General features: G+C 45.5%; 3 protein-coding genes across 3 annotated transcripts; all 3 read left to right on the top strand.

The window, feature by feature from the left end:
• The first annotated feature begins 1,954 nt into the window (after positions 1-1,954).
• On the top strand, positions 1,955-6,257 carry LOC4349047 (F-box/LRR-repeat protein At3g48880). Its single transcript, XM_015757242.3, has 3 exons — positions 1,955-2,199; positions 4,647-5,015; positions 5,345-6,257. Exons 2-3 carry the CDS (start codon positions 4,660-4,662, stop codon positions 5,952-5,954), a joined length of 966 nt encoding a protein of 321 aa, XP_015612728.1. The 5' UTR covers positions 1,955-2,199; positions 4,647-4,659; the 3' UTR covers positions 5,955-6,257.
• A 1,440-nt stretch (positions 6,258-7,697) lies between these two features.
• Positions 7,698-17,597, top strand: LOC112936687 (uncharacterized). The gene is made up of 13 exons (XM_026020999.2): positions 7,698-7,824; positions 7,899-8,008; positions 14,532-14,675; positions 14,750-15,023; positions 15,128-15,230; positions 15,470-15,597; positions 15,687-15,768; positions 15,856-15,976; positions 16,067-16,227; positions 16,301-16,811; positions 16,900-16,979; positions 17,063-17,137; positions 17,216-17,597. Exons 3-13 carry the CDS (start codon positions 14,532-14,534, stop codon positions 17,232-17,234), a joined length of 1,698 nt encoding a protein of 565 aa, XP_025876784.1. The 5' UTR covers positions 7,698-7,824; positions 7,899-8,008; the 3' UTR covers positions 17,235-17,597.
• A 4,723-nt stretch (positions 17,598-22,320) lies between these two features.
• LOC4349046 (membrane steroid-binding protein 1-like) lies at positions 22,321-24,629 on the top strand. The gene is made up of 2 exons (XM_015758868.3): positions 22,321-22,759; positions 24,027-24,629. Exons 1-2 carry the CDS (start codon positions 22,443-22,445, stop codon positions 24,406-24,408), a joined length of 699 nt encoding a protein of 232 aa, XP_015614354.1. The 5' UTR covers positions 22,321-22,442; the 3' UTR covers positions 24,409-24,629.
• Positions 24,630-26,656: the final 2,027 nt, after the last annotated feature.

Below are 26,656 nucleotides of genomic sequence, written 5' to 3'. Positions count from 1 at the left end.
AAGATATTCTATTGGATCCTCGGATCTAATAAATGAGACATCGACGTTAATTTTTGCACGTTAGTGAAAGTTTATCGAATAATCAAACCTATTGTAACGTTTGAAGAGCTCTTAGGCATTTTAGTGGTAGCCACATCTTTTCGTTCAATAGTACTCTCTCCTTTCCTAAATGTTTGACACTGTTGACTTTTTTAAATATGTTTGACCGTTCGTCTTATTCAAAAAAATTTGTGAAATATGTAAAACTATATGTATACATAAAAGTATATTTAACAATAAATTAAATGGTAGGAAAAGAATTAATATCTGCTTAATTTTTTTAAATAAAACGAACGATCAAACATGTTTAAAAAAAATCAGCGGCGTAACATTAGGGATGGAGGGAGTAAATAGGTTCTTCTATGGCATGTCACACACATGTTGCTATTTGCTGCACAAGATGGCTGTCTTGTTGTTAGTGGTGAAGGTAACTGTACTATCAGATTCCGTTATTAAACAAATTTACTTGCTTGTCATTGGTGTTTTTTCTTTATTGGTTTTTGGCAACTAATTATGACGTACATCGGCAAAGAAAAACCTAGGCTAGGCAAGTACCTAACTTTCTTAGAAGCTGGCTATTGATATCTTCATGTAGCCAATATCCTAATTCCAAACTGATTGATCTTAAATTCTACTGTCTCCGCTCTAAAATACTTGTATTTCTATCATTCAAATTTGTCCCAAATAAATTTTATTTCTGGTGAGATGGGTCCCAATAAATGGTATGTGTAACCCCAACCTTCCTTCTAATTAAGTTTACATATGGAATGTGTATCTTAACCTTTCTTTTAATAAAGTATACATATGGAATTTGCATATGTAGTGTAGTTATTAAATAGGGTAATTGTGGTAAATTTTGTTTGTTGTTAATCTGTCTTTAATTCTCTAGAAATGAATTATTATAGGACTGAGGTAGTAATTAATTTCGGTAAAGAACAAAACTACGAGGAGACAATAATAAGGGAAGCATAAATTAGAAAATAAAGCCAAAGTAAGTTTTACTACTAAAAGGTGAGTATGTTATAGTAAACCGATATCTTCAGTATACACTAAAAGGGAATTTATTTATAGGAGTACACATGTAATATGCACAAACGATGATAACAATATATGCTAATACGCCTACGTGTGCTAAGATAAAAAAAAATATTTCTAAATGAGTCAAGGTCAAACTAAAAATGACAAACAAACCCCTCAGTCTCCTACTCTGCTCCCGTGTACCACAATACAACCAAGTGGCACACAACTACACAAGCAACAACACCCTCCTCAAAAACGTTGATCCGCCGGTGCGCCCTACCCAAATAAACGGCCCAGATCTCCTCAATAGCAAATCAAAGAATTCCACATCACACGAAAGACGTTACTACGATTCTCTTTCTTCCAAAATATATGATTTTTAAAATAGTGTTAAGTTAAATATTTTTTATTATAAGTAGTGAAAACAATTTAAAAATATTGATCATATGAGAATGATGTATCACTAAACAAACTATCATTATGGTACTGTTTTTATTTTAATAATTTACTTTTATAAATATTGCTCAAAGTAGTATATTGAAGATCTCGCATCGACGTAAAAAATACATACTCCCTCAGTTTCAGATTATAAGATGTTTTGATTGTTATAAGTTTGACCAAGTTTATAGAAAAAATAGTAATATTTTCAACGAAAAAAATTTATTACGAAAATATATTTAATTATTAATTTGGTGATACTAATTTAGTATTATAAATATTACTATATTTGTCTATAAACTTAGTTAATATAGACTTAGTCAAACTTAAAATAGTTTGATATTTTATGACATACGTGGTAATAAAACGCATTATTATTAATTAATTTACTCCACCCGTTTTTTAACCCGCCATCCAATACCCGCACGCTCCCCTCACCCCTTCTCTTCTCCTCCTCGTCTCGTCTCGTCTCGTCGCGTCCGCGAAGGGGGCGACGCGGCCGATGCCCCAGCGCCGCCTCCTCCCCCGCCCCAAAATTCCCGACGCCTCCGCCTCCGCCGCCGCCGCCGCCGCCGCGTCGTCTCCGACCGACGGAGCAGTCCACCGTAGACCCCGGCCTCCTGCTTCTGCTCCTCCGGAGCCGCGGCGCGTGTGGCGCCGCGCGCGCTAGCACTCTTCCTCCCGGAGAGATCCGCTTCCGGGGTAATGTTTTCTCTCGCCCTTTATCCGTGGGGTTTTCTCAGGGTTTCCGCGAGGGATCGGGCTGTGAATCCGTGCGTGTGTGGCTGGGGGGTTTGTCACTGTGTTGGGTGGTGTGGTGGTGGTAGGATTTGTCGGCGAATTCGACGGCGGCGTTGGCGGCTGGTCGAGTAGTTTCGTAGAGCGTAGAGGGTTCTCCCCGCGCGCGCGTGTCGGTGGGTGGTGGCGATGGGGTGCGCTGGGAGTGTGGGAGCGATGGAGATGGCGGAATTGTTCGAGATTCATGCTTCGCGCGGGGGATTCGGCCTGTCGGTTTGCCGCTCGGTGGGATTCGTTGCGGTACGAGGGGAAGCGGGTAGGGTACGGAGCTCTCCTTCCTGTTCATCTCTGTTTGGTTCGTGCTTTGTTTGGGGGGAGAATTATTGGCTAGGCTTTAGTGTTTGGTTTCCCCATTTTGTTGAGAGATTAGTGAGGAGACTGAATTTCTAGCCGGAACTTGTGGTTGTATTGGTTATGCGGCATTTGTTGGACCTTTCTGCTCTCATTCGATTTAGTTCTAGCCCTAAGCTAGCTTGGATTGCCGATTCTGTGGATCAATCTCCTTCTAAATTAGTTGTCCTCCTTTCAACTGTCGATGAGAAATTCCCTACTTAAATTGCATACTCGATACCCTTGAGGCCTTGATTCTGCAGGAAACCCTTAATTGCTTTGCACGTAACCTTGAGCTTTGCGCTGTCAGAACAGTTATTCAATCAAGGATATGCTTAGTGTCATTTTCTTACCTGAGTTACCTGCACATTTCCTGTTTCTCTCTTAAAAAACTTGGTGTTCTCTTGTTGACTTGTCCCTGTGAAATCAGCTCTCAGCCTGTTAACTTATGACTTCCTTTTAGATTGATGGCAACCTAGAGCTTGATATGATTCGTCATTTCAGTAGTTAGCAAGACATGCTATGTTTGTTTTCCATTTTATTTATATTGGACTGGTCAGTGAACATGTACCAATTTGACCCTTAGCTCCAGTGTTATATTTGGTTACTTACTAAAATCCCCTTTTGGGGGAGAGGGTCAGATTGTTAGTGTGGATGATTTAGAAGGTATAATCGGGGGACATGTATGGTTGGGTTTCATCTGTGTATTTGGCGGAATTAGGCATATATTAACCAAACCCTTCGCATGGGCTTGCCGTGTTGTATGGTCTGGAGAAGCTTTACTTGTCTTCTAGTTTAGGTGCTTTATCTGTCTTTGGTTGTATCGCTTGTTGTTTTGTACTTGTTTTTCTGAATTTGCATGTGTGTGTTCTAGTGCGTTGTAAGGTTTTCTGGTTTAGAATGTTTGGGTGAATGGATGGCCTAGTCGTAATTTTCTTTTGGATTCATATATGATGGCAACTTTAGCTTGGAATCAGAGAGCAGCTGAATGGTTTATATCATATCTTTTTTTTTCTTCTTTTTGAGCATATGCAAAAGATCGGAGTATTATTTCATCATCTCTAGAAGCGAAAGCTCCCCTATGCATACCATCCTTAAAAACAAAGTCTCGATACTTTATTGATGACACTGAAGGAGAGTGTGAAATTATGGTATTCGTTTATTAGGTCCAACCTACAGCACTTTCCATTTCCCTCATAATGGCATACCACAGCTTTATTACTATGCGTTATTGCTCAATGGAAATCTGGCTAGATACCATCTATTCGATTGACCTTCTTAGAACTTAGTTGGAGCCTTGATTGCTGACCCTTCCAGTTATCTCATCCAATTTGATTATGCTATGAGTATGATGCTTGTGTTGAGAGAACTGTGCATAGTGCGGTTCTCAGGGACATATGGGTCTCGGTGCACTTACCATTCAGCCCTGTTCAAATTCTGGGATGGAATAATACCCATGGCTTCCTTGTAATACCAATAATACTGAACCCTTCCTTGTCATCCAATTTTTTTATATAATGTTTGTGCTGATCTGGTAGTTGTGTTGGTAGCCTCATGTCTTTTTAACGCAGTTTTTTGTGGCAGTAGTCCGGGTATTCGCTTGGTTCACAGAAATGCTTAAACATCACTATTAGAAACTCAGTATGACGATTCCTGGAAGTAACTAGGTTTGGTGTATCTTTCTTTGACTTGTATATTTTGGACCATTACACAGAAAAAAATATCTTCACTCTACATTCTGTATAATTTTGATTTTAAAAGGATTCGAAAATATAGTGTGAGCTATTTACTAATGATATTTTGACTACCTACCATATATTGTGTTTGTGAATCATCATGTTGCATCAACAATCATGAGATCCTCTAATTCATAATAACATAAGGGCTCTTGTTATACACGTTAATTTACATTCAAATAGTTGTACGCTAATATTTTGACATTACTACCTTGTGAATGGCAGTAACCTTGTTAGAAAGTTGGCTTATTCAATAGCTGATATTCTCTCATCCTTGGTTTGCAGGATTTTGCAAATAATGGGGGAGAATAAATGGATGGGAAAAAGATGGGAGGACATGGACACTGATGTCCTCGTGAAGATATTCAAGGAGTTGAACTTAGTTGAGCTGTCACCCGTATCTCAAGTTTGTCGTTTGTGGCATTTGGCCTGTTCAGATCCGCTTATTTGGAGCACTCTTGACTTCGGTTTGCTGAAATCCAATTATATTCAAACAAGGGCATCTCCCTATATTTGGGTTGATGATAGGTCTGACAAGAGGCTTTCAAGAATATTACGGGTGGCTATGTCAATTAGCTATGGAAATGTTAGTTGCTTGATATTTCATTACAATCTGTACATGAAGGATGAACACCTACATTACATCTCAGAAAGGTAATTACTCTGCTAGGTCTATCTTCTCATGCTTTCTGAGTATTCTGTTTCTGTATTCCTACATATGAATGTAAAATATGCAAACTCTATAGTTACTTGGACAATCTAATTTCCAGCTCATCAGTTAACGTACAACTCATATTTTCTGTAGAATTGTATCATAGTTATGAGCTAGATGAGCTGTAATGTTGCAAATAGATTAAATACTATATCTTTGAACATTTTGTGATGCATATTTATGGGTTTTACACACTATTTATGGTATCTCATTTTGCATGGAAGAAGAATAATAGTAAATATTTCTGAATTCCTGTGTGATGTCTTAACAGGTCTCCTCACCTAAAACGACTGGTTATGCCAGCATGGAACCGCATTACCAAATTCGGAATATGCCAAGCTATTCAAAGGTGGGAAGAGCTGGAGTCGCTGACAATGCCTACCATTGGCCATCCTCCGTATATCATGGAAGAGATAGCGAGGAGCTGCAAGAACTTTGCAGAGCTCAAGGTCATGGGCTCATTCGACGACCTCTTTGCTTCGGCGATTGCCACCCACCTTCCAAAGCTGAAAGTCTTAAGCCTGCGCTGCTCGAAAGTGACCATGAGTGCCCTGCTATGGTTACTGGACAACATGGCAAACCTTGAGGTTCTGAACATTTCTCATTGCCTGCTGTTTGAGATCGTGGCCAACGGGCGGAGGCAAGTGATCCATGAGCTGGATGACCAAACCCTCCAGAAAGCTTCCCGGCTGCGGGAGTTCCACCACTGCCAGAGCAGATCATGCCTTGCGTGCCAGCGGATGATGGCGGACGAAGGCATCATGCGGTGGTACAGGTATGAAGACTGGTTCTGGCGCCGGGATGAGGTGAGCTCACTTGATCTGCAAGACTATGGGAAGCTGTTCGATGCAGAGTGCGAGGCATTGACAGCCGTGGAATAGATGATAATGGTCAGGAAATTAAACCTACCATTGTAGGAAGTTGTTTGACCAGACATTTTCATAAAATCATAGCAAGCACCGAGAGGCTGTAACCTAGAGTAATAACCATAATAATGGTAACAATAATGTGCATGCATGGTGGTGGTGTGGGTAGCTGATGTTGTAAATGCATGAATAGTTTGTCTTGTCCTTGTTTGAAAGGTGGCGTTTATCATCTCCATGGTATGACCAGAATGTAAAAAATCTCCGAAACCGTATGCTTTGTTTCTTTAAAATCATCTTGCACTGGAGTATTGGGCATCATCTCGTCGTTTTGGTTCTTTGCGATGGTTTGGGTTTTATCATATTTCAAGGCAGAAGAGTGAGCTGCCTTTCCATTACAAGCGTGAAAGAGTGGTACTGCAAGCTGGTCCTGGATTGTTTGGGATCTTTTTTTTTTCTTTTTTTTGGTGCATTTGTTTTGTTCAGAACGGAATCGGGGAAATTAAAGACAACCGCGAAGTGCTCGCACCACAGCGCTCCGGGCGTTTTTGGGCCGGCGTGTTCGCACCTGCTTGTGTCCACGTCGCCCTATTTGGTGTGGCTGTGTTGTGTGAACCCATAAGCGTACTCGCACCGTCACTGCTATGTGGGGCAGGGAGGGATGTGGGTTGCTGTTCATGGTCCTATCAATGCTTTCGTTGCCTGTGCGCTTAGTCCATTGCCTCAGGTTTCTGGACCTGTCTCTGCGTGCCCCACTTGCAGCTTCTTTGGTTCACAGTGCACATGGAGTACAGGGTTTTTAACACCCTGACATGCTTGACCAATGGTGCAGTTTGCACGGCTCCCTAACGGCATGACTCTGCTCCTGCCTACCTGCCATGCGTGCTCCGCCGAATGCTTATATGCAGCACCTGGTCTACCGTGCTCCAGGTAGAGCCCTTCGGCCTACGGTGTGCATGCGTGATGGACCAGGCCCACGGCTATTTTGGTCTGCTACATCGCTTTGATCCGCTGTGTATTCCGTTGGGCTTGCATTGAAAAAAAGTCACCACACAACGTCTCCTCTGTAAACCCTCTGCGGGTGGGCTCGCTGTTTTGCGCTGTCCCACATGCCATATGCTCTGGTGCGCCAAATAGATTGCCTCCCTGCTGCACGGCGCCAAATAGATTGCCTCCCTGCTGCGCCATGTTTTAATGCCCACCGCTTGCACCGGCCCGCTGTCAGGTGAGGTCCAATCAACGTCGGCGTCCGCCATACCAGCGTGCGTGATCATCAATGGGGCAATGTCCTGTTTTGCCTTCAGCTTCTTCCTCCCCATTGTGAGGCCCTGTTTAGATGGGACTAAAACTTTTAAATCCCTATCACATCGGATGTTTGAAAATTAATTATAAATATTAAACGTAGACTATTAATAAAACCCATCCATAATCTTGGACTAATTTGCGAGACGAATCTAATGAGCCTAATTAATCCATGATTAGCCTATGTGATGCTACAGTAAACATTCTCTAATTATAGATTAATTAGGCTTAAAAAATTTGTCTCATGAATTAACTTTTATTTATGTAATTAGTTTTGTAAGTAGTCTATATTTAATACTCTAAATTAGTGTCTAAAGACAGGGACTAAAGTTAAGTCCCTGGATCTAAACACCACCTGAGAGATTTGTTTGTCTCCTCCGCTTTTGCTTTGCTCTGCTCTGCTGTTTCCCTCTCCTGCTGACTTCTTCAGCCATGCCGACAGCTTGGTGGGTTGCTACCTCCATACCTAGCAGATGTCTTCCTCATGCGATTTGGTTGGTTGGTTTGACGCTACACGGTTGGTGTGCAGGTCTGCGTGTGGGATTTCCGCCAGCATTGCTGCGTAGGATTTGGTGTTCTCGCACTGGTTAGTTGCTTCCTTGATGTGCTGTGTCCTGGATGGTCGATTCTTCATCCTTTCATTTTGCTTGCTGTGGGCAGGGGCAGGGGAGGCGGTCGCATTGCTCTACCGCCTGTTGGTCGCTGGCAGTTCACGGTCGAGGGCAAGTTGATCTCCTTCCATCAGAGTGTGCCTGCACCGGCTCGAAGAGGTTGCTGCTCTTTTCTTCGCTGATTTTCCCCCCGCTTTTCCTTTCTATTTGTTCTTATGTTTGCCCTTGCCTTTTCGTCTGGGTTCTTTTCTCGGTGGCCTCTGTTGTGTCTGCCATGCTGCTATGTTGTGTGCGTGAGAAAATAATGCCGGTTGGTGCCTCACAGATTACTGTGCATGGGCCCGTATAGGCCCGCGTACCAGTACTGGCTGCCTCCCTCTTCTTATATAACCCAAACTTCTCTGGGCACTTGCCTCTTGCGTAGAGGTTGCTCTTGCTGGTTTTTGACCAACCTTCCAGATCTTCCTTTCTACCACTCACCTAGGCCCCATCTAGCAGCGCCATGGTTAATGTGGGGGTCTCATTTGTCTCTCTGTTGAATGCCGTTGCTTGGCATTGTCAGCTCCCGCTGGTGTCCTATCTTTGGGAAATAGATGGGAATGGCATGCTGCTAGCAGGTGTTGAGCTTGCGCTCCCATCGGAAGACATGGCCGGCCAGATTGTTAGCAAGTTCTTTTGGGTCTGCGCGTCTACTCAAACAAGTGACTCGCATGAAATGGTCGCGCATCAGGCTGTTAGGTTCTTGCAGGCTAGGTACGGCTTTATTGTCCACGATTACAATCTTCAGATGTTACTTTCCTACCGGAGAATAGCAGCGTCTACAGTAGATGCAGCTGTTACAGCCTCAGCGTGCCTTGCTAGGTTCCAGTCACGATATGCTCCAACAGATCTATCGTGTGCTGGTGTTGTCCAGCGATGTAACACTATATGGTTCAATTTTCTTCATGAGGACCACATGTTTAGCAACATGCACAACCTTTAGGGGTATTTTGTTTCCTTTAGAGGGTGTTAGTGTTTTTCGCTACTGAGTTTGTCTGCAATGAGAGTGTGCCTTTATGATGTTATTACATAATGTTTTGTATTGTCTGCTTTCGATCTTATGTTCTTCTTTTGTGCATTGCTTTCGGTTAGTTCGGTGCTCTCTTTCTTACGACTGATCTGACGACGAAAAAATAGCTCCCCTTTTATCCGCTGTGTTGTTGCCTCTGAGCTATGACGAGTAATCCCTCTCCGCGAGTTCAACGGGCCCGTGAGAGCCGTTTGCGACGCCGTGCTTCTATTGGCCAGGGTTTGTGCTTCTTAACTTGATTTAGAGGCGCTTCTTGGGTTAGATCGATAAGTTTGATCGACCAGATAGCTGGGGTTTATAGCATTTTTGCAGGCTCCTCTGTTCGGCGGCGTAAATCCTGTGGTCTCTAGGGGACCAAATGGTTCGCCAAATGCTGGAATAGATGTGGAGCAGTCGGTTCCTGAACAAGCTCTGGCTTCTGATGTTCATGTGCGGTCTCAGGTTGCCTTTGTTGCTGGCACAGGTCCTTTGACCCAGAATTCCATAACCACCGCTAGCATTAAGTTGAGCGATAGTTGTCCCATGGGCTCCATAACTCCTGACAATGTCGATTATGCTTAGCTCCTTTGTTCTCCTCATTGCGATTAGGAAAGAGAACCCTACTAGATGTGCCGCGCCACACTGCTGCAGCAAACAGGGAAAAACGACGCCTCAAGAGGTCTGGTTCTCAGCCAGACCACCTGGTAAGAAAAATCCTAGAAGGTATGGTTAAATATACCTTTTGTTTCCCCTGTGCTCGCTTAGTGTGGCAGTTATGTCTGCTAACCATTTTTGCTTTCACCGATGCTTGCTTCCTGGGATTTCGAATGCATAGGTCCCGTTCCTACAGTGGATGACATCTTGCCTTTACCTAAGGATTACATTGCGTCCTTAAAAGGTTTGCTCGGTGTCTACTGTCTTACATAGCTTCCTTTCTGTCAATCAATGCAGTTGTTAATGCTTACAAACAATGCAGCTTTGTGCCCAGAGCGATCATACTATGGTGGCCCTTCGCATGAGTGTCCTTATTGTGGTGCCGTTTTTTGGTACCAGGAGAGGGTAAAGAGAGATAGTGCTGTTTCTCAGAGAAGGATTGTCTATAATCTCTGCTGTAGGGGTGGTAAGATCAGCCTGCCTGAACTAAAATACCCACCGGATATGTTAGCGAAGCTTCTGAAATTTGATGGTGATGCACAATCAAAGCGTTTCTTACGCCAAATTCGATCTTACAACTCGCTTTTTGCATTCACTTCATTAGGGGCTGATGTAGAAAAGTCAATTAACAATGGAACCGCACCATATGTCTTTAAAATTAACGGCGTTGTGCACCATCGTATTGGCAGCCTCTTGCCTCAGCGTGGTGCGAAGCCCAAGTTTGCTCAGCTATACATATATGACACCGAGAATGAAACCGCTAATCGAATTAACATTTTCGATAGAGAAAACTCAAACGATGAGCCTGACCCATCAATTGTTACAAGACTTGGCGCTATGCTCGACCAACACAATGATCTGGTCAAATCGTTTCGCTATGCTAGAGATCGTTTAAACGAGCATGGTAATGAGCAGATTGCACTTAGACTGCTTGGGTGCAATGCTAAAGATGAAGTCCAATATAACCTGCCAACGAGTGGTGAGATCGCAGGAATAATAGTGGGCGACAGCTCAAACGATGCGTACACGTATGATGTGGTTGTCCAGTCTTCGGATAATAGGCTGAGACAAGTCTCTGCTTTGCATCCTTCCTACATGGCTTTGCAATATCCTTTGTTTTTCCCCTACGGTGAACGAGGGTTCCACCTCGGTATAAAGTACACTGATTTCCCGAGTATTGCTGGAACATCACGGCGATACGTGACAATGCTTGAATACTATCGATATCGCTTTCATTATAGGCTAAACAAACCGAATCCATATACATGTTGTGGCCGTCTTAGTGACTCCATATGTGTGGATGCATACTCAACTGTTGAGGGATCGAGGCTGAAATTTATACATGACCACCAACCTGAGTTACGTTCAGAGTGTGTTCAAGGGATTGCCGATGCCATTGACCATGGCCTCGAATCTGGTGATTCTGTTGGCAAAAAGTACGTCTTGCCATCAAGTTTCACTGGAGGTCGTCGCTACATGGTCCAGAATTACCAGGACGCAATGGCTGTTTGCCGCGTGTTCGGTTCGCCCGACCTATTCGTGACCTTCACGTGCAACTCCAAATGGCAAGAGATATACGATGCCCTTGTGTTTGAACCAGGCCAGGTGCCGGTCTGACATGATTGTACGAGTCTTTAGCATGAAGGTCGATGAATTCATATCCGATATTAAGGAGGGAAGGACCTTCGGTCCTGTGCTGGCAGGTAGACGTCATCTAGACATGTTTTTTCCTATATCATTTTGTCATGTTAGTACTGTTCCTGCTGATATCCATGCTTCCATGTAGTGTTGTATACCGTGGAATTCCAAAAGCGTGGTCTCCCGCACATACACTGTATTATGTGGCGTGCAGCAGCTGACGCCGAATTTAGTGCTACCGCTGTGGACAGTTTAATTTGTGCTGAAATTCCTGATGTGTTTAGTGATCCTTTGGGCTATGCCTTAGTCGATGAGTTTATGATCCATGGCCCTTGTGGTGACAAGAATAAATCATGTGTCTGTATGAAAAATGGGCATTGCTCCAAGCATTTCCCTAAAGGCTTCCAAGAAGAGACGACCATGGATGAGTTTGGCTTTACTGTATATAGGCGTCGAAATGATGGACGATATGTGGTTAAGAATGGAATTAAACTTGACAATCGATGGGTCGTTCCATACAACATGAAATTACTGAAAAAATACCAAGCGCACATTAACGTTGAATCATGCAACAAATCCAACATGATAAAATACCTTTTCAAGTACATAACAAAGGGTGGTGATAGAACCAAACTATACTTTGAAACAACTGGCAACACACCAAACAAGACTGTTGATGGTACTGTTTTGCCACCAAATGAGATTGATGAGTACATCAATGCTAGGTTCCTCTCAACCTGTGAAGCCTTTTGGCGTGCTTTCGAGTTTGACATACACTATAGAGTTCCTGCTGTGGAACGGTTGCCTATTCATCTTCCAAATATGAATTTTGTTCAGTACAAAAAAGGAACCGACCTAAAAAAATTGCTTGACAGTCCTGCTGCAAAAAAAACAATGCTAACAGAGTGGTTCGAGTGTAATAAAAAGCATCCAAATGCACGAACACTGACCTATTGTGATTTCCCAAAACAATGGACCTGGGACAATAGCGCCCGCTGTTGGCGCCCAAGGACACCAGTCGAAAAAATTGGTAGAATTTATTATGTCAGCCCAGCCGCTGGAGAGCTATACTACCTGCGCATGCTGTTGATGACAGTTAAAGGCGCAAAAAGCTATGCTGATGTTCGGACCTTTGAAGGGACTGTTTACCCAACTTTTAGGCAGGCATGTGAGTCTAGAGGCCTTCTTGAGAATGATAACGATTGGCATTTGTTGTTTGATGAGGCGATAGTTTCTGCGTCGTCCCTGCAGTTAAGGCAACTATTTGTGACTGTTGTAATGTTCTGCTCTGTTGGAAACGTCCGATCATTGTTTGATAAGTATTGGTTATACTTTACTGATGACATTCAGCATCGCCTTAGAACAGCGCTCTCAAACCCTGCTTACGTTGTTCCACATGATAGGTTGCTGTCTCTTTTGATTAAAGAATTACACTCTGCATTTGCAAACAGCGGTGGTAACATAGATGACTATGACCTCCCGCGATCAACGATACATTCAGATGATGAATTTGGAAATAGAATGGTCAACGAAGAATTGGCTCTTGATACTGCTGCCTTGGCTGCTCATGCCAGCCTGATGATACCATGACTAAACTCTGAACAACAAAAAATTTTTGACACAATAGTTAGCCGTGTTAGTGAGTCGAGGCCTGGATTTTTCTTCGTGTATGGCCATGGTGGCACTGGCAAAACGTTTTTGTGGAACGTGCTCATTTCTAAGATAAGGTCTGAGGGAAATATTGTTCTTGCAGTTGCTTCCTCAGGAGTCGCTTCGCTTCTTCTCCCTAGAGGGCGCACTGCCCATTCTAGGTTCAAAATACCGATTGATATAGACGAAAATAGCATATGCAGTATAAAAAGAGGAACAATGCTTGCAGAACTTATTCAGAAAACATCCCTTATTATATGGGATGAAGCTCCCATGACACATAGACGATGCTTTGAGGCCTTAGACCGAACGTTGCGAGATTTGCTTTCAGAACATAACCCTTCAAATAGTGTGCTGCCATTTGGTGGGAAAGTTGTTGTCCTAGGTGGTGATTTCAGGCAGATATTACCGGTTATTAAAAAGGGGACACACAATTCTATAGTTGACGCATCTATAACAAATTCACCGCTTTGGCAACATGTTGTCCTTCTTAAACTCACTGTTAACATGAGGCTCTTCCAGTCCGGTCTTTCTGAGGGACACCGTCATGATCTTGAACAATTTGCTCGATGGGTCTTAGCGCTTGGGGATGGTATGCTACCGGTATCAAAAAGGATCGATGAGTCTGAGGCGACCTGGATTGATATCCCTGATGATCTACTAATTAGAGCTTCGGATGACAAAATATATTCAATAGATACACAGATTCTTCTTACCTAGCATCGCGTGCTATTGTCTGCCCAAATAACTTAACAGTTGACGAGATAAATGACTACATGGTTGCTATGATACCTGGTGAAATGAAAGAGTACCTTAGTTGTGACACTATTTCAAAAACATCCGAACACATACCTGACTTCGACATTTTGTACCCAACTGAATTTTTAAACTCCATCAATGCCAACAACTTCCCGACGCATAGGCTTGCACTGAAAAAAGGCGCAACAGTAATGTTGTTGCGGAATCTAAATCAATCCCTTGGCTTGTGCAATGGAACTAGATTGTTGGTCCTTTCTCTCGGGCATCGTCTCTTAGAATGTGTGATCTTGACTGGATCAAACGTTGGCGAAAGAGCATTCATACCAAGAATTGTGCTCAGCACTACGAGTTCTAAGTGGCCTTTTGTACTTCAAAGAAGGCAATTCCCTGTACGTGTGTGCTATGCCATGACAATTAACAAAAGCCAAGGACAGACACTTTCAAGGGTTGGGGTCTACCTTAAAAAAGCAGTTTTCACACATGGCCAATTGTATGTTGCTGTATCTAGATCGACCTCTAGAGATGGCCTTAGGATCCTTATTGAGGACGACGATGGTGCGTGTAGTTCTAAGACTAGAAACGTGGTATACCATGAGGTGCTGGAGGCAGTCAGATTAATGGTATATTCTCGATTGTTGATTTCCACGTGACACGAACCATGTTTATCCAGAGTGCTGGGATATATTTTAAGGTGCTAATTTCATTTTAAAATGTAGGATTCTGGTACCTAGAACCAAGTGACAACGTCCATGTTTGCTGCTGCTCTGTTGTTCTTGGTGGCTATTTTATCAGCTCTGTTATCGTGTTCTTGTGAAAAAATGTTTCTCTATGTTCTCAGGATCTTTTGCTGTAAGCTTTGTTCTCTGTTTACATGCAGCTCCTACTTCTTAGGAGGGCCTTCACACTAATGAGAAACTTTTACCTTGCTTTCAGATGGCCTACAGCATGCTCTCTAAGCTTGAGTTATGTGCTGACAACCCACGCATCTGTGTTCGTGTTTCAAGGCTATGGGAGTTCGCTAATCCAAATGATGAGACACAATTGCTCCACCTTGGTTTGGTTTTGATTGATCAGGAGGTCAGTTCTTCAGAGCACTTAGCACCCAGCTTTCTGTAGAAACAGATTGCTTTACTAATGTGCTTTTGAAACAGGGCACTAGCATTGCAGCACAGATATACCCTCCCTGTGATCTGCAGTTCAGAGAAATCATCACTGAAGGCAAAGTGTACTATCTTGAGTACTACCGTGTGAGGGAATGGAGCAGGCGATACAGGCCAGTCAACAACAGCCTGTCAATTTGTTTTACAAGGTGGACTAAAGTTGAACAGGTTGCAGATCCGGCAGCTGATTTCCCTTTGTACACTTACTCACTCACACCATATGGTGGACTCCGTCAGCGTGTCGACAGGAAAGAAGAATTCACAGGTATTCTCATTGTGTTTTGGGTAATAAAAGCATGACGTACAATGATATAATGTCCTTCAGATCACTGACAAGTTGCTTCCTCTTATTGTCAATACAAAAAAAAGATGTCATTGGCATTATTACTGAGGTAACATCTGTTACGACAGTTCAGACGCGCATCCGAGATGGTGATAGCCTGAAGAGAAGCATTTACATACGTGATACTAAGTTAGCCTCAAACCTTATCTATTATCTTCATTCATGTGAATTGCATTTCCCTAGATTTGTTGATCTGTTTATGTATTATGTCAGTTGACTAACCAGCTATCTCCAGCTGTACTGACTTTTTTTCTTCAACACTACACAAATCATACCCATAGAAACTATATGCTCTAACATAATCACCGTGTCCAACAAACCACACATGCGAGATTTTTATGCACTTTTTTACTACATCCATTCCATAGCGATACAATCTTAAATGTGGCGCTATGGGGAGAACGTGCTACAAGCTTTCCTGTCGATGAAGTGGTTGCTGCTGGTCAGAAAGAACCACAGATAGCGATATTTGTGGGCACTCTTGTGAGGGGCTATGGTGAGTGGGCTCTCAATGTGTCCAAATGTGTTTTTAGACTATGACTCCAATTGTTTTACATATCGTGCACTAACACATTTCTTTCATAGGCGACATATCTCTATCAGGCAACTCAGCTTGCAAATGGTACATTAATGTGAACACTCCTGAGGTCAACTCCTTCAAAGAAAGGTTTGTTCTAACTTTCATATAATTCGAGTATATTTGGTCCACTCTTTTACAGATTCCCATCTAGGCTCATCTGTGCGTTTTTTACAGCATACAGGGAAAATATGAACCTATCAAAATGATTGAGCTCCCAGCTGTTGGAGCTGTTCGTACTGGCGCCGAACAAAAGTCAATTGCCCAGATCAAGGACCTCAACCCTTTTATGTTTAGGGTATGTTATATGTTCTGTGTATTTAACTTTGCTATCTTATAGATCCATGACAATAAGCTCCAGCTAACATATAATCCTTTTTACACCTAGAAAAATGAATTCATGGTTACTGTCGTCATTAAGAAGATCGACACAGAATCATCCTGGTGGTACCCTGCATGTGATAGCTGCAAAAGAACAGCAAAACCATATGGAAAGTCATACAGGTGTGGCAATACATCCTGCCCTGCTGTGGTGTCAGCATCACCTAGGTGAGTACTGCATGTCATGAGAACTGGATACCTAAAACCAATTTAGAGTCTAACCATGTTTGGATCCCTGCAGGTTCAAACTCAGCCTCATTGCAGGAGACGACACAGGTGACACTAAGTTTGTGCTCTTTGGGCGCACAGCACAACGCATTATCGGTCGACCAGTCGAGATGCTGATACAGAACAACCCTGCTGGCATTGAGTTCATACCAAAGGAAATTACAGATCTTCTTGAGAAGGAGTTTACTTGGAATGTTGCCTTCACTGAAAACACCCTGTCTTCCAGCACTGTTTCGTTCCAAGTGAATTTGATCGTTCGAGGTCCTGACAATCCCTGTTCTTCAGCCTTGCAATCCCCATCTGCATCTCAGGCATCGTCTGCAGTGCCTTCTCAGGCTTTATCACCAGGGCTATCACATGGTCTCTCTATTGGGCAGTGTTCGGCAGCGGCTGATCCATCTATTGGATTTGCTGATCCAATAGCTGGAATAGACAGCCCATTAGCCGCTTCAATCAAGCACAAGAAACCGGAGACTGAGTATCAGTCAAAACCTCCAGCTGAGCTTCCTCAGGAAGAAGCAGAGGTAATCGAGCAGGCATAGTCTGAATTTTTGTCATAAAGCATTTCTATGTTAAAAGTTAACATTGCTAATATTGTCGTAATATATATAGGATGATGACAACCTTCCACTAAGCCAGATAGTTGCTGACGATGCTACTAAACATAGCACGTCCAAGTCCTACAAGAAAAGGTACCAAGCTCCATAAACATGTTTATGTTACACATAAGGAGCAATAGTTTGTTCTATATGTTCTAACTGAATTTGCCAAACAGGGCTAGGCCATCTCCCGGTATAGGAGCTGCTAAGAAGTTGTTCAAGAATAATGGTGATGGTGCTGCTGATGGCAGGTAAACTCAGCCTGTACAACCTGTGCTAAAAGAAGTTCGTAGAATGTATGACTAAGCTATTTTGCACTTACATTTCAGCGGAGACAACAATGCCTGATGCATTGTGGGAATATGAAGCTTTTGCTTGATACAGTTGCAGGAGAGTACACCGTCAGGTTCAGTGGCCTTACATGCTGCCTCCAGCTTCGCTACGGCTTCACTGGGCAATGTGTTATGTACCTATGCAAACTGTGCTATTGTGTTGCTCATTGTGTGTTTATGAGCATAATACTTTTGTAACGGACCACGAAAACATCTACCCATGCGTTCTGTAGTTAGCTAGGATTCTATGTTATCATAGATGCACTGTGATAACCATGAATGCTGGCTGTTCATTGAACGTTCTATGCTGGACCTCCTAAGATTAATTAGACTGTTCTAATGTTATAATCCAGAGCAATCGAACTCGATGTTGATTCTATGGTTGCTTGGTTTTAGAATCCCTCCATACAGCTGTTTACTGAAACAACAATGCGTTCCATGCTCACGGCACGGCGCGTACAACGTATCACATTGTGTCGTGGTACTGATTTGTACTACAAATACATCTATTTAACCTTCAACAGCCAGCGCTCCACGCAAAATGTGCAGCCCATGCCTGCACACTGACTCCCTTTTTAAAGAGTGACATGCCAGCCTACACAGCTAGCTACTCCTATGAAGGGACAACACGACCTGCTAAAAACGCATCCCACACTCTACACTTATTTCATTTCAGCTCATCCTCTTCTTCCACCACAGCTCAGCACTCCTCGCCGAGTCTCACAGATTGAATCTGAAGAACTCCTGCTCGAGGAAGAACAACTCTTTTCCTACCATCGTTTCTACGGGTAAGGGTGCTCTTCTCTACCTCTGTTCCAGGGTATCTCTCTATGCCTTGCTATGCTATGCAGTCTATACGAAATGCAGCCTTCTGTTTCGACGTGATTGCATTGCCTGATGCTTCGGTAATAATACATCCGGTTCTATTTTCCTAGCCGCGCATGCTGCCTGCGCTTGGCGATAGGAACAAGAGCTATTTTTAGAAAATAAAACATATAGCAAGAAAAAACCTAGCAAAACAATTAATCCGGTCTAATACTATTATGGATGTTCTTTATTAGGGATGCAGTTTGATTGGAGCGCTGAGCTAGGCGTGGGGCAGCCACAACGCCCTTCTTCCTATGGAACCAATCGTCCATTACTAGCAACAAAATTCTCTAGGCGCAAGGAGATATCGCATATGCTAGCTGACATCATATACACAAGAGCTGTTGTTGTTAAGGTGTCTGGAGCTGGAAATCCGACCACAACAAGAATATCAGCGATGATAAGCGCCGTCTGCAGGTGTCAAATTGATGATTTCGCATTGCTCCCTTTCCGCCCAAAGATGTTCATTGCCATCTTCATGGATGCCGATCTGCAGGAAGAACTGTCTGAAAGAGCTTTCAAAAAGGTATCGTTCACCTTCAAGGCAACTCGCCTCACATTTGAGCCTTTCAAGATGAATCTTGGTAGCACTGTAAATCCACTGTGCCAGCGGGTTATACTTGCGCTAGAAGGCGTGCCACCAGAATCATGGAACAAAGAAGCTATATCAGAGCTCATGGACAGTTGTTGTTTTGTAGAGGAGTTGTATGGAGAGCACCATATCCAAGAACTCTCAATTTTTAAGTTAGCTGCCTGGACAACAGATTGTGACCTTATACCCAAGGTGATAAGCTGGAACATTGAGACTAAAGAAGGTCGTCGAGGATCAGCAAACATTAGTTGGATGCACAATGCAACTCTGTCAGTTGTGCTGGTTCATATAGAGAAGCTGTTCGACTACACTGACGAAGACAGTGGGAGTGATAGCGATGGAGAAGTTCTTAGGGAATATGAGCAGCAAAGGCCCCGTGTCCCTGTTGTCAAAACATTTAGCTGGGTGCCCTTGAAGATTGATCTAAACAACGGACCAGTTGAAGGCGGTACACCAGCCATAGCTCCACGCCGTCTTCCTCTTGAAGTTCGCAGGCGTTGTCGCCTACCTTAATTACATAAAACACTGCCCTCTGTTATGTATGCTTTAAAGCCTAACATTTTCACCTGCCTCTCCATGCTTATGGATCATGCGAACAGCTGCTTAGTGTTTTCTCTACGTGTTCTGTCAGTTTTTGTTTTCCTAACAATTAGCCTGCTGAGCAAGGCCTAAACTTCCAGTTCAGCTAAAATATGATTCGTATATTCCTCTTAGCAATTTACTCCTTTTACATCACTGAATATGAGCTGATAAGGCGCCGCGAAGCGCGCCGCAAGTTCTAGTCTGCATTAGCGGGCAGCATGTCTCCTGCTTGCTTATGCCTTTATGTCAGGCTAGTCAACGAAGTTGTTGTTTATGCCTTTGTGGATTGAATGATTGATTATCCCTGTGATACTACATAACTGAGATAATATCAGACTGTCCTGGATTGTTGGGGGTCTTGATTTTTCTCCTGCGTTATTTTGTTTCAGAACGGAATCTGCTTGCTTTGCTTTATTATCTGAGAGTCGAGTCAACGAAATTGTTGTTTATGCCTTTATTTAGGATTGAGTGATTGATTATCCCTGTGAAACCATACATAATTGACATGATACCAGTCATTATGTGCAAAAAGTATATATTTGTGCGTTGCATACTAATCTAATAACCCAACACTAAAAGATCCCCCCTTCTCTCTCTCTCTCTGAAGGATCGAGAAGAACCCAGGCAGGAAAAGAAAAGAGAAAAAAGAGAGGCAAAACTGCGGTACCGCTGCCCCATGGAGGGAGAAACTCCTCTCCCAATAATTTGGTCTTCTTAGCATAATACTCCATTGTTTTTTGGGGCAATTGTTTATTTGACCCCGTTTTGAACTCTAACTACCAATTTGACCCTATTTTTTAAAGTTTGCTTATTTGACCCTCCTTTTCTAAAATAAAGCTTCCGTCTGACCCTACTTCCGTTAATCCGTTAAGTTTTGATTTAAAATAAAAAAAGAAATGTAACTAATATTCATAATACCCAGAATACCCCTTAGGAAACCTATCCATCCACTAAACCCTATCCACACATCTCTCTCTCTCTCATTCTCTCGTTCTTGCGCCAGTTGCGGCGGCGACGTGTGGTGGTGAGGTGGAGGCGCTAAGGGGGCGGCGGCGGCGCTCTGCGTGCGCTGCGGCGGCAGCGAGACGGGGGGATCCGCGCCGGCGCCCGGTCGTCAAGGTGGATCCCCAGCTGGTGCGGCGGCGAATCCCCAGCTCCTGCGCGCGCCGTCGGGGACAGGCGGCGGCGGTGGGAGGGCCCGACCCTCTCTCGTTCACATCTCGGCGGGGGCGGCACGGGGAAGGAGGAGGTGGCGGCGGCGCCGACGCCGACGTGGGGAGCGAGCAGGAGGAGGCAGCGCCGCGGGGAGGAGGGTCCAACCCTCTCTCTCATTCACATCTCGGAGGCGGCAGCGGCACGGGGAAGGAGGAGGCGGCGGCGGCGCGGGGAGGAGGGCCCGACCCTCTCTCTCATTCACATCTCGGCGGCGGTGGCGGCACGGGGAAGGAGGCGGCGGCGGCGCCGACGCCGACGCGGGGAGCGAGCAGTAGGCAGCGCCGCGGGGAGGAGGGCCCAACCCTCTCTCTTATTCACATCTCGGCGGCGGCGGTGGCACGGGGAAGGAGGAGGCGGCGGCGGCGCCGACGCCGACGCCGGGAGCGAGCAGGAGGACGCGGCGGCGTGGGGAGGAGGGCCCGACCCTCTCTCTCATTCACATCTCGGCGGCGGCGGCGGCACGGGGAAGGAGGAGGCGGCGGCGGCGCCGACGCCGACGCGGGGAGCGAGCAGAGGAGGCGGCGGTGGGGGCACCGGCACGCGGAGAGAAGAACGGCGGCTGGGACGGCGCGAGGAGGGAGGTCGTGGCGTTGCGCCGGAGAGAGGCACCGGCGGCGGCGGCGGCGCCGGCACGCGATGAGATCAGTGGCGACGGGGCCGGCGCGCCTAGGGAGGATGGGGCGGCGGGGAGGAAAGAAGCAGAGGTGAAGAGAGAAGAGAGGAGAGGAGAGGAGAGGAGAAGAGAGAAGTGACGGGTGGGTCGAACATGTAATAGGGTCAAATGAGTAAGGGCATAAGAGACGTTTTGTGCTATATTTAACACCGTTAGATGCCTTTAACAGAATAGGGTCATACCGTTTCTTCATTTTCGAAAAGGAGGGTCAAATAAGCAAACTTTAAAAAGTAGGGTCAAATTGGTAGTTAGGATTCAAAACGGGGTCAAATAAGCAATTGCCCCTTGTTTTTTATTCGGACATTGGACAAGGGTTGTAAAATAGAGATGAGCTATTTGGTAGGGCTTCTACTTTTAAAATTGGCTTTAAGAGCAAAGTTAGTGGAGTTATGGAGCAGCATAAACATAAATTCGCCTTTCTAGTTTATTTGTGGGAGTACTCCAACTAGCTCCACTCCTATTTTGAATGGAGCAGAACCTGTTTGGTTAGGCTTTAGCTTCAAAAGAGATAGAGATGGAGCTCAAGCTCTGCTAAACAGACCTTCAGTCTATATCAAAATAACCTGAAAGCATACGATGTTTTTTTATAGTCCCTATATTTTTTAAGAGTGAACTTTTAAAGTTTGAATGCAAGCTATTAGCTATGCTTTCTTTTTTTACCAATAAAATCATTGTTGAAAATAACTCTCAACACCTTGTTTTTTTTCCGTGACAAAAGGATTAATGTAACCGATTAGAAACCGGAAATAATACTCCTACTTCTATTATCTCAAAAAGAAACTACACATTAAGAGTACAATTGAAAGGCAAAACAATAGTTATCAATCACTATCAGGGCCCATACTTTATGCATTTACGCCTCTATTATAGAATTCCAAGCAATTGAAAATATAATCTTTTTTTAATACAAACTGAAAAGAAATATAATCCTACAAGGAAAAGGACGTCTCATCTTCACAAAATTGCAAAATTTACAACACTGACCCTAAACACAGCCCACCTGAATCCCAATTACACCTGGGACCCCCGACTCGTACACCAATAAGCCATCGCCTCGAGACTTCCGCCCTCACTGACAGGTGGGCCCGACTGTCCTGGCCCCACACGTCAGTCACCACCTCTCCCGCGCCAACGCCGCGCTGTATATAAAAACCCCAGATATTTCTTCGCCTCGTTCGCCTCCTCCCTCGTCGAGACCTCGAAGCTGTGAAAAGACCAGAATACCCCTCATCCCCAAAAGCCCCAAACCCGAGGAGGCGAGAGGAGGAGGAGGAGGAGCTCGTCGGCGGCGAGCGATGGCGGCGGCGGTGGCGGAGCTGTGGGAGACGCTGAAGCAGGCGATCGTGGCGTACACGGGGCTGTCGCCGGCGGCGTTCTTCACCGCCGTGGCGGCGGCGGCGGCGCTGTACCACGTCGTGTCGGGGATCTTCGCGGGGCCGCCCCCGCCGCCGCCGCCGCGGCCGAGGGACGAGCCCGAGGCGGAGCCGCTCCCGCCGCCCGTGCAGCTCGGGGAGGTCTCCGAGGAGGAGCTCCGCCAGTACGACGGGTCCGATCCCAAGAAGCCCCTCCTCATGGCCATCAAGGGCCAGATCTATGACGTCACGCAGAGCAGGTCCGTTCCTTACGTCTCCGAAATCATATCCTTTTTTCCTTTGTGATCGCTGTGATGATGCTTTCGATTTGGGAGGTGGTTGCATGTTTCTACTGTAGTCTGTCAATTGGGTAATCGATTCTGCCCCCAAAATGACACTTCTTTTTGAAAAGAAAGAAAATAAAATACTTTTCACAGATGTAAACCATAGTACCTACCCTTTTCGATTCTGCAGTGCTCCAGGTGAGAAAAATTGAGGTTTGTTCGAATCATAAAGTTTCTGATGTGTGTAGTTATCATCACCCTAAGATTTAGCAGGTTTCAGGTGTGTCATGTTTGTTCAGAATTTGTTTGCAATGGTGGAATGATTCAGTAGATTATGTTGGGAGAATGCAAACTAGCCCAAACCCTCTAGATACTTGAATAGTCGACAGTTAACCAATCTGGAGAAACGTCTCAATTCATGGCAGCACTGATAATAGGAGGTGAAGAAAATCAGATACAAACTGGGGAGAAAAAAGAAATAAGCGAATAAAAATCGTGCAGAAAATGACAGCAATCAAGTTAGGTTTGAATTTTGGGCTCACCAAGATTCCGGACCGAGTAGCAAGTGATGACTTTTTGTGCTAGGTCATTGAACATAACATATACTCCTGACATCAGTTGCCTAATGTTTCATAGTGTTACCTCATGACTTCTTATTTACAAATGCTTAATAATTAGTCATTGCTGTTAATATGTTGATGATCCGTCTCATGGGGAGTTGAAAAGGAATGTCCTGTTCTTTATGCTGGGTAATAGGTACTCTGGACTGAAAGTCTGAAAGAATTAGATAAAGTTGTTTGCTGATCTTAGTTTTTTTTAATATAGAAGTTCAATAATGCTACAAGATAATATATGAGTTCTCTTTATCCTTTGCTATGCAAGATGCAGTTGCTGGTGGTGCACCTATATTTGTGGGTAGATGATAATATTAATTTTGGATATCTTGGATCTATTGCTTGGAAGCTTTAACTTTTTAACTTACATTATTGCTTATACTTTTCCAATGACAATCATTTCTTTGCTACACTGTTTCCCATTCAAAACACATGGACAGTTGTGGCTTTTTAGGTGAGGGATTGTGCTACATGATGTCTACATAATATATTCATAGTCTCAGGATATGCATGTTTATTTGTGTTAGGAATTGTTGCATTGCCCCTAATATTCTGTTTTGAAAGTGGATACTTAAATATTTTTTAACTGTGTTTCTAATTACCATTCACATTTTGACGGCCATATGCAGGATGTTCTATGGACCTGGTGGACCTTATGCGCTATTCGCTGGCAAAGATGCCAGCAGAGCACTCGCTAAGATGTCCTTCGAGCCCCAGGATTTGACCGGTGACATCTCTGGTCTTGGCCCATTTGAACTCGACGCATTGCAGGACTGGGAGTACAAGTTTATGGGCAAGTACGTGAAGGTCGGTACCGTCAAGAAGACCGTCCCTGTTGAAGATGGTGCCCCAAGCACTTCACCAGAAACAACTGAAACCGCCGCTGCCGCTGAGCCAGAGAAGGCGCCAGCAACCGAAGAGAAGCCGAGGGAGGTAAGCTCGGAGGAAGTAAAAGAAAAGGAGGATGCTGTTGCCGCTGCTGCACCTGATGAAGGCGCCAAAGAAAGTTAGAACACTCCAGTAATCCCCATTGCAGCAATAATTTGTGTAATTGGATGTGCAATCTGCACTAGCACATAGGACCTGGAGCTGGAGGTGCTAGTGCTTATTATTATTAGTTGTTACTGGGAGTATTAGACATGAGATCACCTGGGGTTTATTCCCCTTTTGTTAAGTCTCTGTTAATAACTATATGGGTGAATAATATAGCTGCCTTTTTAAAACCTTTTTAAGTTTTAGTCTTGTGCATTTGCAGGTGAATCATGATTTGCGCGGCAACACATCCCATAAGCATGACCTCTAACTGAATCAGTTTCTACTGATGTGATGCCTGACATGCAAAGGTTCAGCTTAGTCAAAATGTCAAACACATGTTTTCAAGGGCTTAATCACGTGGGTAGCTGATACCATATTTTGTCAAGAACATGTGATGCAGATTTCCAATTGATGGGTGAGACCAAGAGCGTTCCAAGCACGATGTTGGAACTGAGACCGTACTGCATAACTCTATATGAACGGGCTGCAGTATCCCAGTCGATTTCAAAACTACTGTTTGCCGGTCACTTTGAAAGACCTAGAACCCATATTTGCAGTAATTTGAACCTGTTGAGTCATTGTCGAATGGAGTACTAGTTTTCTCCCATCTGTTTAGAATTCTTCTGTTTTTCAGACAATCTGGAAAGGCCAATTCTTTTAGAATATGAAATACACTTGGCAAAACAACATAGGTCACGTCGCTTACTCGCTTGGGCTTCCTGCACTGGTGTTCCTGGGCCTGACCCAGTGCTAGTCTTGGGCCGAACGGAGTAAAAACAGAAGGAAAAAGTGCACCAAAGGTCCCTCAACTTGTCATCGAGATACAAAAACGTCCTCCAACCGCAAAACCATATATGCGGGGTCCCTCAACTATATAAAACCAGTCACCCGAGGTCCCTTGGTGGTTTTCAACCTGGTTTTGTCTGACGTGGCGGCTGAATCAGCGTGGGACCCACATGGACCCCACATGTCAGCTAGCCACATCATCACCCTCTCCCCTCCTCTCTTTTTCTCCCCTCTCTCTCTCTTCTGGTTTGGTGCTCTTGGCAGGCCAGTGCCGCCAGCCGACGGATGGCAAGGAGACCGACTGGGCGACGCGGGAGAGGAGGTCCGGCGACGTGGCGGCGGTGGCGGTGATGGCGACGACGACGCGGGAGCAGGGGAGCAAGGCAGCGGCGACGACGATGACGTGGGAGCAGGGGAGCTCTCGCCGTCGTCACCGAGGGCCCAACCACGATCTTGTAGCAACGTCGGTGCGGCGATGAAGGGGAACCTGGCGAGGAGTGCTAGGGCCATGTCGGCGCCGACGTGCAATTGGTCTCTCCCCCCTATCCCCCCACCTCTACAAGCTCCTCTGTCTCACCGTCTCCACATCCGCCTCCTCCCCACCCCGCGCCGGCCGCTCCCGGGGACCCACCCATGCCAAGCCCCGGCCCAGCCCCCGCCTCTCCCCCCTCCTCCTCCTCCTTCTACGTGCGCCCTAGCCTCCTCGACATGGAGCGTGGCTACGCCGCCCGCCGCGCCAACGTCGACGTGTTCCTCACCTCGCTCGGCGTCGACCCAGGCGAGCTCGCCGGCCTCGAGCTCCCCGCCACCGTCGACGTCATGCGCGAGCGCTTCGAGTTCCTACACTCCCTCGAGCGCGTCAAGTTCTTGCACTCCCTCGGCCTCTCCGCACGACGTGACTATGGAGGGGATATCTCCCTCCGCCGGCCGCGGCTCATCTCCCCGCGGCTCCTCCGCCGGCCGCGCGCCGCTGCTCCCCCCGCTGCCCACGACTCCTCCCCCGCTGCCCGCGGCTCCTTCCCCCGTCACTCCTGCCCCAGCCTCCGTGCCTCTCGGCCTTGTCGGCAGCAGTGGCATCGTCCTCCACCGTCGTTGCCCTCCTCACGAAGGCCTCGGTGGCTGACGCTGCGGCTGGTGCCCGCCGCCACTCCGCTAGCCGTCGCCCCTTTTCCACCCGGGCTCGCACGTGTGTATCGTTGTCGGGTGCGGCGACGTAGGTGGAGGCAGAGGCTGACGCTGCGGCTGGTGCCCGGCGCCCCTTCTCCGCCCAGCCTCGCGCCTGTGCGTCATCGTCGTCGTCGTCGCGATGGAGCTTGGTCGTCGACTCGCCCCACCTCGCCCGCACAGAGAAGACAGAGAGAGGAGGAAGGGAGAGAAAGGGGAAAAGAGAGGTGACGACGTGTCACCTGACATGTGGGTACCACGCTTACTTAGCTGC

The sequence above is a fragment of the Oryza sativa genome, chromosome 10 (assembly GCF_034140825.1).
Source record: "Oryza sativa Japonica Group chromosome 10, ASM3414082v1".
NCBI classification, from domain to species: Eukaryota; Viridiplantae; Streptophyta; class Magnoliopsida; order Poales; family Poaceae; genus Oryza; species Oryza sativa.
This window is presented reverse-complemented; position numbering and strand designations above follow the sequence as displayed.